Source organism: Monopterus albus, unplaced genomic scaffold, assembly GCF_001952655.1.
Source record: "Monopterus albus unplaced genomic scaffold, M_albus_1.0 scaffold11.1, whole genome shotgun sequence".
Classification (NCBI taxonomy): Eukaryota; Metazoa; Chordata; class Actinopteri; order Synbranchiformes; family Synbranchidae; genus Monopterus; species Monopterus albus.
In genome coordinates this window covers 674,530-688,626 of record NW_018127891.1, presented here as the reverse complement: position 1 = coordinate 688,626, position 14,097 = coordinate 674,530, and the positions used below count along the sequence as shown (strand labels likewise).

General features: G+C 39.2%; 1 protein-coding gene across 2 annotated transcripts in view; it reads right to left on the bottom strand.

Moving 5' to 3' along the window:
• Positions 1–14,097, bottom strand: part of LOC109954665 (mannosyl-oligosaccharide 1,2-alpha-mannosidase IA) — a 193,856-nt gene that overhangs the window by 108,239 nt on the left and 71,520 nt on the right. For both annotated transcript variants that reach the window (XM_020590154.1, XM_020590153.1), the window contains one exon: positions 424–520. In XM_020590154.1, the coding sequence (XP_020445810.1) occupies positions 424–520 (97 nt within the window). The remainder of the gene's footprint in view (positions 1–423; positions 521–14,097) is intronic.

Sequence of the window (14,097 nt, the reverse complement as noted above, 5' to 3'; positions counted from 1 at the left end):
ATGCTTCCATCCATATTGATCCTCAGCCTCACTTTAGACAGAGTTTGTGTCAACATTTACAAACTGCAAATCAACTAAACTTGCTAGCTATTCCTTTCTTGTTGTTAGTAAAAGCTGTAGGTGTTATTTGTTGGTCCCATGTCGATTTTTAATACATGAATTCAGTGGCTTAATACAAAATTCTTATTTTTTAATCCCTAGTTTTGAGGCAGGCGGTTTATGGTAGAGAGAAAGCATTCACTTAGATTGTATGAAAACAATTGCTTCTTTCCCCATATTTCCCTGCAAGCTCATCATTTAGTTTAAGTCCGTCTTAATGCAGTTTTATGCTTGTAACAAAAAAAAAAAGTTTGCAGGTTTTGAAAAAGAACGCCACATGACCAATCTGTCCCTTTGCTCCTTTAGCAAATTGCACACACTTACCAAACATGTTTCCAATATGCCCGTTTCTCGTTAAAGGCCGCAGCTCATTCTTGCCCCAGGCGTAGTGCTTGTAGTTGTCCCAGGCAAACTTCATCATCTGCAACATAAATAGAGGGCAGACATACCGATCACTCGACTGATAGGTAGGCAACACTCCTCCAATACAAGACAATTAAATAAGGTATAGCTCAAGGCAACCTGAATGATAGCGTATTGATCAGAACTGGATTAAGGTCAAGCACACCATTATCACACATAAACAATACCGCTAAACAATAAGATTGGCATTTCCCTTGCAGCTGTTCCTCCTAAATTAAAGCTTGAATGAGGTCAGAAGATGAAAAGCAAGTTTAATAGATAAGACCGCATTGTAGAAATGAAAGTATTACTTTTTTTTCCCAAAGGATATCCCTTCCCAACTGATACAGGAAAAAAATGACTTGTAAATTAGGAAATTGTCTTTGAAACAGTAAAATAACAAGACAGAGCAATGCAGGCAAGGATGAAGGGAAGCTGAAGAACCAAAAGCTGTGTGCTGCATGAAAACACAGTTAGCTTAATGACATGTACGAGAAAGTTGGTTTAAATAATATCAGAACAAAAAACAGAAAAAAAATTCAGTCCTTTAGTTAATGTCCACTTTTGTTGGTTCTTAACACCATTTAATGAATACAGTTTTACTGTAGCAACTTTAGGTCAGTCATTAAGGACCAACTGTTGGCTCCTCTCTAAGCTTCTGACTAATCTGCATATAAAGGTTAAGGAACGACCAAAATGATTACAGCTCATCCCGAGGGAAACCTATATGCCTGTACTACATTCCATCAAGTGATTGTTGAGACATATCACTACAAACAAAGTGTTGACCTCATGGTGGTGCTAGAGGAAAAGTCAGAGGATTGCCATAGTTGTTAGGATCTGAACTCTAGGGACCATGAACATCACAGCAAGATATTCAGTCGCTGTTGACTCTGGACCAAAGTGGTGGACTAGTGCTATTGCCATGGCAGTAGCTACTGCAGCATTGCTAAAATAAGGGGTGTATTAGTGTAGAAACTGAACTGATGTTGTGCAGATTAACTTACTATAAATGAAGTCTATCTTTTTGTTTACATAGACAATTCTCATTAACAATAATAGTGCACACACAGCAGACATATAAGCCATGTTTTCATATGATTCAGACACTTTCATGGCTTTGCCAGCTGAGCAGTATGACTTTTTAAAGAGGGTGGAGAATGCACGCACATATGAATAATGCATTTTTATAATCTTGAAAAAAAATGAAAACCAATTCCATCTGCAAGTATAGACAGTATACCTGACATGAGTACTCTCAGCAATGACAAGTTCATCAAATTCAATCGTCTTCAGCAAAACAAAACCAAACAAAGAAAACGGGTAGCCTCAATGCAATCTGTCAGAAGACGGACAGATAGTCCAGGGTTTGAATTTCGCCTCTTGGGATTTCACAGTGATGTGATGTCATCTTTATTATCAATACTATGCGAGACTCCATGATCTCCAGAAATAGGCTCATATAAGCTTGTGAGAAACAAACAATCTGATTACCTCTGTCAAGGCCTCCGGCTGTAAGTCCTCTCACCCTAAAAACCTCATTATAGACTCCTCAAAGAACAGAATCCTCGCACTAAAACAACCACAGGTACCATGAAGGACCCACTTCATGCACTTTAAGTTCAAGAAAATGATACAATTTATAATTTAGGAATTATATGCCATTAAATTATTCTGAAGCTACACTGTCAGTTTCATTTGCGATTTGGCATTGGCGCTACATCACACACTAAAGCTCCATGTACAGAAAAATAGTCATAAACCAGCAGAACAATGCAATGTGCATTAGGGTCCTGTTTGTTGTTTTATCTAAAGTATGGCATCAAATCGGAGAAAGGAGCATTTCAAAGAGCTTTTCTCCGTTTACACAAACAAATACCGACGATGTATTCAGTAGCAATCTAACAAAAGAGGAAAAACAATCACACAATATGATTAAAAGGAACAGCAACAATGAAACTTACGGTGGAAATATATTCACAAAGCTAATTTTTTTTCTGTAGAACATGTTGAAAAGAAAATTAGCCATTGTCAGTCTGTGTTTCACCAGAATATTCTACCTTGCAGAAAGAAACCCAGCAAATGTCTGAAGTTTTATTTGAAACTCACTCCATCTTTTATAACGCCAGCCTGTCCCACTCCTCTGGAGGCTTGAAAAGCAAAAGAACAAAAATAATTGAAAAAGTGTACAAAATGCGGATTTTGGTAAATGGTAGACTGTATGTCACATTGTCTCTGCAAAAAAGGCAGCAGCAGGATTTTATGACCGTCAGATAAAATATGGGGAAAACAGAACAGAGACAGGTGCTATGTATAACTGCAGGCACAGAAAATGTAAAATGACAGCTTTAATCAGGAATGACATGATGCTACTGTAAAAAGAGGATTGAATTCAGGTGGCAATGCAACTTAATTTAAACTTCTATTATATTCGTACACTGTTTAAGCCACATAAAATGTCACAAACAAAAAGCTATTCTCCTGAGGTCATGGCAGCTCCTTCAAATGCGATTTTACTAAAACCTAAAAGTATTCTGTTTAGAATAGATAGAAAGTAATAGATACAAAATGGATTAAAAAAAATGATCATGACATTTGAGAAGCTGAAAACAGGGATTTCCACCAGAAGCCAATTAGTCAATCAAAATTAAATCATCTTGAATGTGACGATTTGCCGCTTTTCATGCTCCCCATATACATTTTGGCAGATTTTACAGTGTTGATCAGACAAAATATGCATTCTGAGGACATCACCTTAAGTTGTGAGAAATTATGATGGGCATTTCTCACCATCTGCAAACGAATAATTCTATTTGATAGGTTAGAATATCACACATTATTTTGATGGTTTATAAGCAGATCTACTATAGGTAAAAGTTGTGTTTTCATGCCAAAATGTAGGAACAATCAAATTCACACTCCTGCTGCGACTCACTAAAGATGCTTCATTCCACTGGAAGGAAACAGATGTCTGGCACTTCGTTTTCACATCCCTGCTGTGGTGCGCTGCAGAGGGTCAAAGTGTGGGAGGATCGGGGTCACACAGCAGTAGGACTGTGCTGGTGTATCCAGCCGTCATCACAACACATACAGCACTAATCAATAGCTGCAGCTTTAGCGGAGCACGCCACCCCCAAAGCTGCTTCTCCAAGAGAACAAACAGATAAACGATTTGTTTCCAGGGGGACACAAAGCAGACATGGACATGATCTGACAGAACACTGACCATTCTTTGGTTAGACTAATTGGCTGGTTGTTGGGCACAGAAGATCAATAACTGAACACTGATCCAGTGATTAAAATAAATCACAATAAAATCACCTACTGCTAGTCACCCAACAACAACCAGATCATAAACGTGACAAGCCGTTGCATAAGTGATTACATTTCATTGTATTAATGCAAAATTACTGAAATCACTGAGGAAGAGATACAATATTATAGGCTTTGTTACATTCAAAATAGCTTAGAAAATCCTGAAACTGCAACAAAATGAATTTTCCTCAAATGAAGAAAAAGGTATTGCAAAAATTATTTCAGGAGTTTCCAAATGTCACAGTAGCTCTTTGTAAACTTTCCAGAACCACAAAGAAAATCTATTCAACCTCCATCAACAGTACAATCACTGCAGGGTAATGCACTGGTCTTGCATGAAAGATGAAACCTTGGTTGTATAATTGTAACCCATTCTGTCTGAATTAAAGTGTAGGCATTGTACACACCGAGGTGTTTCTCTTTGGATAGGTGTTCTTTTAAACTCAAGGCTATACTCAGCCATTCTTTGTCTTTCTGAGTCTGCTGGATCTACATCTGCTACCTCTATCACTGCCTGTTTGCACAGAACAGAAACTCTCAAAAGGTGAATAATCATCGACTGCTGATGCCCAAGAGGGGGCTGATATGTAAATGTGTGAGTCATGTGTGAAAAGTCAAAAGAACAGGCAGAGAACAGGTATTACAAAGGATTGTTTTTAGCAAAAGGTTGAAGACCTAAAGTTGGCAGCCAGTTACTTCAAACCACGTTGGTAAATATGGACATACATCATCCATCATGGCCACTAGTGAGGCTTTTAAAGTTTGTTTTATCAGTCACTGCAAAGATGAGACCTAACCAACAAGGTTCATGTTTAACAATTTAAAGGGATGGAGCAAAGGCAAAGAACCATCTGGTTCACAACAGAGACAATCTGAACTGCAGTTTCTCTGAGGCAATGATATAAAAGAGAGAGAGAGATAATAAGCAACCTCTCAACCAAAAGCACTGCCTCAGAGAAAGAGACGGTATAATGAGATGTTGCCGGAGGAAGAGGTCTGAATCTGAAATCAAATGCAAAGATAAGTCTTCTGAATGGTAGGGCTATGCTAATATTTTATTAATCTGACCAGCAGCGATCCACAGCAAATGCAAACAAAACAAAGTTACTGCCATAGCCATCCTCATGGGGTTATTCCCAAAGAATATAACTGTTATCCCTACAATAGCAAGGCTTATGTGTAGCGCCCAAGTGTTTTTGCAGAGCGCCTAAGCTGAATGAATGCAAAAAGGCAGCATATCAGAGTCAATGTAACAATGGTGAGTTATATGCTCACAAATACCAGAGAGGTGACTGGATCTCAAAATGAAATGCAAGCTGCACCAGGATAGCCCCAGGCTTGTGACTGACATGTATTACATGTATTACTCTGTTACTTAAATTGATGACAGGATAAAATGAAACTCGCAGTTGTCAGGTTTGTGACCTCGCTGCAGTCGGTGGAGAAACAGCCAACACCGTCTGCTGTTACAGTGGTCATTTATAAGGTAAAGAGGCATCACTCTGCAAACACCACCAAATAACTAGAATGAACTGAATGTTTCGTAGATCAGAGTGAGACGTCTTCACTGGTAAAACCAGTAGCTGATCTCACGTCACTGATGGTAAAGTAGTGTGGCATGACCACATTTGAATTATTAAATAACAGTTCCTCTGTATTTCATTTGAAGACGGCAATGCATTGTGTACACTGGAGGACCAGGTTAAGTTGCATATCAATGAATAGTTGGCGTCACAAGCCAAAGCAACATTGAGGTAGGAACCATTGTGAAGGCAGCAGTTGCGCCAGGTGTGTCTTATGGGTGAGGCCTTCCGCTCAGCTTCAGAGACAATTTGGAATGTGAACTGAGAGCCTCGTGTCCTCATTGTTGCTAAATATATCTGTGTTTTCCAGGTCAGTACACAATGTGAAACCAATGCCGTAGCTAGTGAGTTACATAATGTGAGTGTGGGCAGGATGTTTCCATGTAACAAACTATTATGTCGAACTTTGGTTACAAGTTAAGATAACCGCGGTAGTGCGGAGTGGGGTAGCACGACCTAGCCAGAGTGTGCCGCCACAGCGGGAACGAGTGCAGGGACGGGCGTGCGCCACCCCGTGATTGTGTTTTCTTTAATGTAATTTAACGTTAATAGGCAACTTGGCACATTGGGGTGGGGTTGACATTTTTGCAAACAAATTGTATAAACGGTCACAATGTTAAGTACTTTGAGAATTAATTGAAATATGTGGAGTTAGAACTGTAATTGTTTAAGATTTAAACGTGTTTAAGGAAGGTATTTACAATGTATTTCTCTGAGTGAAATCTGAAATCTAGCATAAGCACTCCGGTTAATTTCACACAGTTAACTGTACTTCAAGCGTGTCACTTTTAAGTAACACTGGAAAATGCACTATATTATTATAGTATGGATCAAATCACTTCAGTAAGGAGTCATGGACTTTTATGTCTAATTAGGTAACCTTTTGTTCATATATATATATATATATATATATAGTGCTGACAGATGTGAACACAAGTTGGGTAAGAGCGTAACTGAGTGCTGAATATGGACACAAAGAATATGTAAAGATGGAAAAGGACGACTTGGAGAAATGTTGTTGTGAATAGTTTATTTGAATGTAATATTAAAGAAAGAAAAAGAGACAATTTGGAACGTGAACTGAGAGCCTCGTGTACTCATTGTTGCTAAATATATCTGTGTTTTCCAGATCATTTGTTGCGACGTCGCCATTTTGGGACCCGTAACAGTAGCATATTCTGCCAGATGGTGTACATGTAAGTGGTCATGAAGTCTGTCATCTCTCCATCTTTTACATTATATTACATACAGTAAAAACAAATCCTGCACTTTAACATTTTGTTTTTGTTGTTTTGCTCATTTTGGGCAAAGGAGCACTTTTAGCTGCCTCGACAAAGAATACATGAAGCAGGCTACAACTAAGGTTGTGAGTAATTTTTGTGTATAGAGACAGCAGAATTCAGCCTCTTTTACAAATAAAAAATTGTAACATAGCTAAAATTTCCTTTGAATGATTTTACCCTCCCAAAGAAAAAAGCACCCAAGCATTCTGAAAACCTAGAGAAAACCCTGTTAAAGGATACCTTTTTTTTTTTTAAACCTGCCTTCTCCTAGAAGTGGGTACGCTGACTATATAGCTAGTGCGAATTTTGCTATCACTACCTCCTCCATTGTAGATGTTCAGGGAGATGAGAGCTTGCGTTTAAACGGCAGTACTCGAGGCAATCATGTTGAGCCTCAGGGTGCTCACTGTTCAGAATAAACATGACGTCAGTTAAAAAATTTTTCGTACTTATCTGAGAGTCATAGGGAAAGCAATTACAAGATATAACCATCTGTGGTAGTCATTACCGCTAAATGCATAAAAATATCCAGGGCAACTTGCCAGCTGAATGGGCATGACATCATGTTTAACACAAATGCCCTGTGGACTGCCGTTTAACACAAGTTCTCATTTCACCCAATATCTACAATGGAGGTAGTGATAGCAAAATTAGCACTAGCTCAATGTTTAGGTGAAATACAGTGCGCAAAATAAATACAGTTACCCTTTAAGGGCTGATGATACAATCATTTGCCATCTGTACGTTTGGTCTCCCTGGGAAGACGTACCACTGTAATTCTAGGATCCTAGGATCCTGGTTTCATGTCAGTCTCTTTCAGAAGCTGCAGCTTTAGTGAATCTGACAAAAAGTGTGGATAAAACTACTTTGCATAGAAGCAGAACATATCTTTTATATAAAAAGTAGAACAAAACTATAAACAAAGTTCAGATTGGTGTAGCTGTGGTACGCTGCTTTGAGAATCCACATTCACTGTGGTTATAGCTAATTAGCTACAGTAACAGTGTGGGCTGCACCATCAGTGAGGATCACTACACTGCCTCATTGTAAACACGGTGCTGGCAGCTGGGTTTAGACTCAGTGACCCACACACGGCCCAGGAGATGTAGATATACTAAGATTTACTGGTGGTCTGAACAATTTGTAGCTTACTCTGGATAACTAATTAGAACAGATATACTGCAAAAGGCATCACCACATTCTGCTGCTGTGTGGGTGTCTTCAAAAACCCTGCTGGGAGAACTCACAGCATTACATTTCTGACATCCTGACAGAAAATGTTCTACACAAGAGAGATTTGTGTCAGATAAGGGTACTGTGCATAGCATACCGCAACAATGTAAAATAGAAAGTGTTAAAGTAAATTGGAGGTTGTGGTGATCAAGATCATCAGGCTTACACATTCTACACCTACACCTTTACTACAGCTGCAGCAGATAACAAGTACTGAACTGCAGTTTTCTAATTAAGCTGCACCCAAATCAAGCAAAATGGAAATTTATATAGTGTAGACCTACAGCCTCACTGCCAGATAGCCCAACACAAACTAGGGATACAAAATTAAAGAAGCCTTCAGGAAATAATTCTCTGTGTTTTGCAACCTTAAAAAAAAGAGTCTTGGTTCAGTGCAGAGTCCACAGAGCATGGCAATAAACTTTCAGGGTACAAGTATGATTCCCACTGGGACCATCCATACTGAAAATGTATGCACTTGTCTGGCACACTGGATAAGAGCATCCATCAAACAGCATGAGGAGAGAAACTTGAAGCATCTCTCTTCACACACTGAGTTTTAAAGTTTTTAACAAATAAAGTACAGGAGGAAAGACAAAATTAAAACTAACCGATCTGCCTTGGATTTGACAGATTTAAATATATTGCACACAGCTGGAGAAAGTGAAGAGGAGGAGAAAATCATAACAGGTTCAATGTTGTCAGAACAAACTGAGCTGCAACATGACAAGGCAGCTGTTCAGGAACCAGCCTTAATCATTACAGCCCAAACTTGACAATAGTCACCTCACATCTGATGACAGGACAAAATGTAACCATCTGCCATCTGTCATACCATATTAATACAAAAGCTTAATTAAACACATGATAAAACATTACATCTGCTAATAAATAACATGACAGAAGAAAAAAAAATGCAAGGGAAGGAACAGCAGAGGACTGATGAAGATGGACAGGATTAGGCAGCAAACTGGCAGTGTAGAACGCAACTAGCATCATGATGTTTGATTATTAATGAGCCATAGCTTCACTGGTCAGTGAAATAACAATTATGGGAATCCATCCTTCATTGTTTTGGCCTTGCATAAGCTAGCTGAGTGCTTCTACATGGTAACAACAGTAATGCTTTCTTAGGTAAAACTACGTGATCATTTGATAGCATATGAACAAGGGTTCTTATAAATATGCACTAAGTATGCCCCAGAGGGCCTTTACCCTCCACGCAAGTTTTGTAATATTTGGTTTAATGTGCAGGGCATCCCCTTAATCTAAGGTGGCTTTGGGTGGATCATGAATAATAAATCACCCCAGGACCCTGGCATTGCAGCCTCAAGACACTGCTGCATTAACGAGGTGCTGTGTCATCACTTGAAACTGACGGGACCTTTGTCAGAGAAAACACAGAATCAGCTTTCTGCACCATCTCCTCCTGAACTTCCTACATCTTTCAACTCCCACACTTCCTCCAGCATTTAGTATCAGACCTCCTCTGTAGCACGCCCACTCTCTTCAGATTAAAACAACCTTTATGGTGAGCAGTCATGCAGTCTTGCCTCTAAACGACAGTGAGGTCTCATTCTGAATTAGCACAACACTGTGGTCAATTACAAGCAAGTCCCATAGCAAGACCCAAAGCAGGACAACCAGGCAGCACTGAGCTGCAGATCATTCATGCATGGAATTAATGAATGTTTGGAATCAGTACGAGCTGATTAATATACATTTCTGATTAGTAAACCATACTGTTAACAGAGATGAAAAGGGGTTACCTAAAATATCAGTTAACTTTAAATAATATGCTCCTTTTGTTCCAAAAACATTTTAATCCAGTAGAAGAATATTCACAAAAGCTAAAAAATATGCACAGTAAAGTAAAATTACAACAGATTTCTGATTAGACTATGTCCTTGTACTGAACAAAAAACTGAGTCAGCAAGCATAGGTACACTCAAAACTGCTTACATCCAGTAGCAAGACACATAATCTAAGCAAATCACTGATGTGGACATCTGGATTTGAGCTGTCAGCTTCAGATTGGTTTTAGCAGAAAATACCAAGGCAACTCGTTTTCTACAGTGCTTATCCAATGCGATTTTTGGAGTATTTTCAAGCCATATATTGGTATGGATATTTTAAAATTATACTATGTTTAGTTACACATACGTTTAGTTTTATTACATTTAAATAAATGTTAGTCTTTAAAATGTAAATGCTCCTGTGCTTGTACATCATGTGCAGCACATAAGGACAGGTGACAAATGAAAGGAAACCCCAACATAAAGCGTCTCAGTGAGGTGTTGGGACGCCACGTGACACCAGAACAGCTTCACTGCTCCTCGACAGTGATTCTGCAAGGCCATAGTATATGACTGGCATCATTTTCATACTCAAACTATTCAGTACCCATATGGGTGGAGGTGCTGTCATTCTAGAGCTCACTCATTTATTCAGCTTTTCCTTTAATTTGTCACCCATTTGTATGTATTTGCTGGTATCCCTCTCTCTGGCATGCGTCCTCACTGCTGTCTCCAAAATGAATTATTAGGAGAGATATGTGGCCTGGGCCAAATCGACTCCTGAGCATATCCTGCTGGTTGATTGTGAGTTCTAAAGTGTCGTGAAAGATTCTTGGCAAGAGAGAGAAAATCACCACAAGGAGACTATTAAAATAACTGGACTCAGGGCTTGAATTCTAGGCCTGGAGAATCAATGTGCCTCAATTGCCCCAGTGGAGCCCACTGGTGATGACTAACGGGGACAGAGATGACAAAATATGGCTTTGAATCTTTACTCAAGAAAGTTAAAATCCGAATCATATCGTGAAGGAGTGGTGCAGCAGACCGCCAATAAAAACAACAGTACTACTGAAGCTTGTTGCTCTGGACCAAAAACTACAGTAAAGAAATGTAAAGAGTGTCTGTGAAATTGCATGCAACTTTTCTTTAAGGAAAAATGAAACCATAATAAACATAGAACATCATATTATAGCTTCATATTTTCTGTTTATCCCACTCTTTTTTTTTTTTTTTTAAACTCCAACTACAAATGCAAGTTTGTATTTCTCCAAATATGAACAGGTGCAACAAGTAATATAAACAGAAGAATGTCTGTTACTATTGAGCACAGTTCTTTTTGAAGTGAGTGTAGTTTGCATTTGCTGTGTCTTACCACAGGTTGGATGCTCTGTACAACTACATGTGTAGCCAGTAATTCCCTCATTGTGTACTATATGCCAGAGATTTGGACATAGTTTCCCCTTCTCCAAGGTGTTTCTGGAGCCTCCCCTGTGTGTGTAGACCAAGAGCTTCTAATGCGCGAGTGAATACATGCCCAGTACAGACACAAGAGTGAGCTGCTCACAAGGTGCACATGAGATGTGAACACACTGCATACATTACGCTTTTAGTCTGTGCAACTGTCATGCCTTGAAATCTGGTCACCAGTCAAGGCCAATCACGCTGAAAACTAATCTCTGACGAGTAGTGGGTGCATCTCTACTTTGAAGTTTGGTGTTTGGAGTTCATCAGCCACCACCATCTCATGCACAGTAGCAACACAAAGCAAACTGGTTGAGGCAGAGGTCTGATGAGTAACTGCGTCTGTGAACTATAGAGACACCTTTCAGTCAAGCAAATATCCTCCAAAACATCTCTATTGCAACAACACTAGAGTCTTTTTAGTCAAACGTTTCACAACTATAAGTCAAATTAGCTTGAGCACTGATATATAGATTAGAGAGAAGTAGGTGCTGTCTGGAGCTGTACACTAACATTTTTGCTTTGAGGCACTTATAGTCGCTTAGTTTTCAACAATAAATGAAATGACCATTTACTGCAAAATTGGTCATTCATAAAGATGAATCCACAGAACATTAATCCAAAACACTAATTCCCCTCAACATCGTTCAGCTAATTGTTTTAGTTTTACAAGCCACAATGTCACTGCTTTGGTTTGCTTTCATCAGTGTCATTTCCAGATTCAACAGGCAGCTTATAGCTCAAAATCTAAAATGGGCTGGCTGTCAAGCACCAAACAGAGGTGGTTACTGATCAGCTGGAGCAGCTGAAGGCTAAAGAGTCATATTACCAACATGAGCTGGTGGAGACCAAAACTGAGTTAACAGTAGAGCAAATACTGGACAGATAGAGTGCCTATAAAAAGTATTCACCCCCTTAGATGTTTTACCCTTTTGATTTTATAAATCAATCATGGTCAATATAATTTGGCTTTTTTGACAAAAAAGTTACAAAAAAACCTTTTAATGTCAAAGTGAAAACAGGTTTCTACAAAGTAATGTCAATTAAATAAAAATGTGTAATTGGAAATAAGTGATTGCATATATGGCTCAGGCAGCTGTTTAGGATGCCCCCTGGACACCTCCCTGGATCCGGACATGTCCCTTTGAGAGACGGCCTCGGGGCAGACCCAGGACACGTTGGACAGACTATGTCTCCCGGCTGGCCTGGGAACACACCTTGGGGTTCCTCCTGAGGAGCTAGAGGAGGTGTGTGGGGAGAGGGAAGTCTGGGAGGCACTGTTTGGACTACTGCCCCTGCGATCTAGATTCGGATAAAGCGGACGAAGATGCATGGATGATTGCATAAATATTCACATCCTTCAAGTCAGTATTTAGTAGATGTACCTTTGGCTGCAACCACAGCACTGAGTCTATGTAGATAGGTCTCAGTCAGGCTTTTCTCTGAGTTGCTTGGAGTGTTCCTTTGTCTTCATGGGGTAATGGTAACCAGGAATACTGATTAACCAGTGACTGGACGTCCAGACACAGGTGTCTTTATACTACAATCATTTGAGACACATTCACTGCACTCTGGTGATCCCTGTTTCACTAATTGACAGATTACTAGCACCAGCTGGCTGGATCTCTGTTGAATTAGGTCAGTCATTTTAAAGGGGGTGAATATTTACGCAAACACTTATTTCACATTACATATTTTTATTTAATTGACATTACTTTGTAGAAACCCATTTTCACTTTGACATTAAAACAGGCTTTTTTGTAATTTTTTTGTCAAAAAAAGCCTAATTGTATTGACCATGATTGATTTATAAAATCAATAAAAGGGTAAAACATCCACGGGGTGGATATTTTTTATAGGCACTGTATATAACTTCAAATGAATTCCAGTGTCACTTCGTGTCTAGCCGGATATGTGAATGGGTAACTTGCTAATATGTTCATAACAGCAAACTTTATTAGGAATAGTTTGCCAATCTGTTTAATTAATCAGTGAATGTAGGTATAAGCACAGTGTTACAACACAGGTGCAAGGACAAACACAACCAGGAGTATTGTAGTAATTGTAGTACTCTGAAAGAGTACTACATAAGGGGATTGCAAAGTAAATGCAAACCATTGCAAAGCTTTTACAGTATCATTACAAAGAGTGAAGAAGAGAATATTGCAACAGCAGCAGAGCACTGAATGGAGGACATACAGAGGAGTGCAAAGTAATTTTCCTGCAAGAAATTGCCAATTCAAGTGGGTTGCCTGGGGATAGGGTTCCTCTCCAGGAACCACACAGTGTCTTGTGAGGATCACAATAGTGAGCCCACTATGCATATTAGAAATGAATCCACAATATCCCCTTGAAGAAGACTTCAAACTATGTGAAGGTGGTTTCGGCTCTAGCATCTCGAGGATGAGTTTTACCAGACATTTTGACATGTAGCTAACAGAAGTAGATCAGGTCTAGCTCAAATGCACCAGGGACAGAAAAGGGGAGCACCATTATTAGATTTATCAAAGCAACATGAGGAAAGCTGGAAAAGAAGTTCATTTCTGATCAAGGGAGACAGATGACCTGTTTTTATATAGTCATTTTTCAGATTAATGTCAAATGACAGATGTATGTTTTCTCATTTTACTCAAGAAACTGTCGGAGCACATGGTGTGTCAGATTGAGGTAAAATTGTGAGCTAATAAAAATCACACTATCCACAAAAAATATTTGCCAAGTCAACCATCCTGACATCCTTGGCTGCAGCACTGATCCATTAGGGCAGAGAAACCCCTTCAGACATCTGATTGATCCAACTCTAAGCTGCAAAAAAAAAAAAACTGACTACAAAAACTGTCAGACAATTTTTAGGCATCAAATCACAAAGGGAGAAAAATCGCCTTTACCAAATCCGGATCATCCTCTATTTAATTAATCTTAACG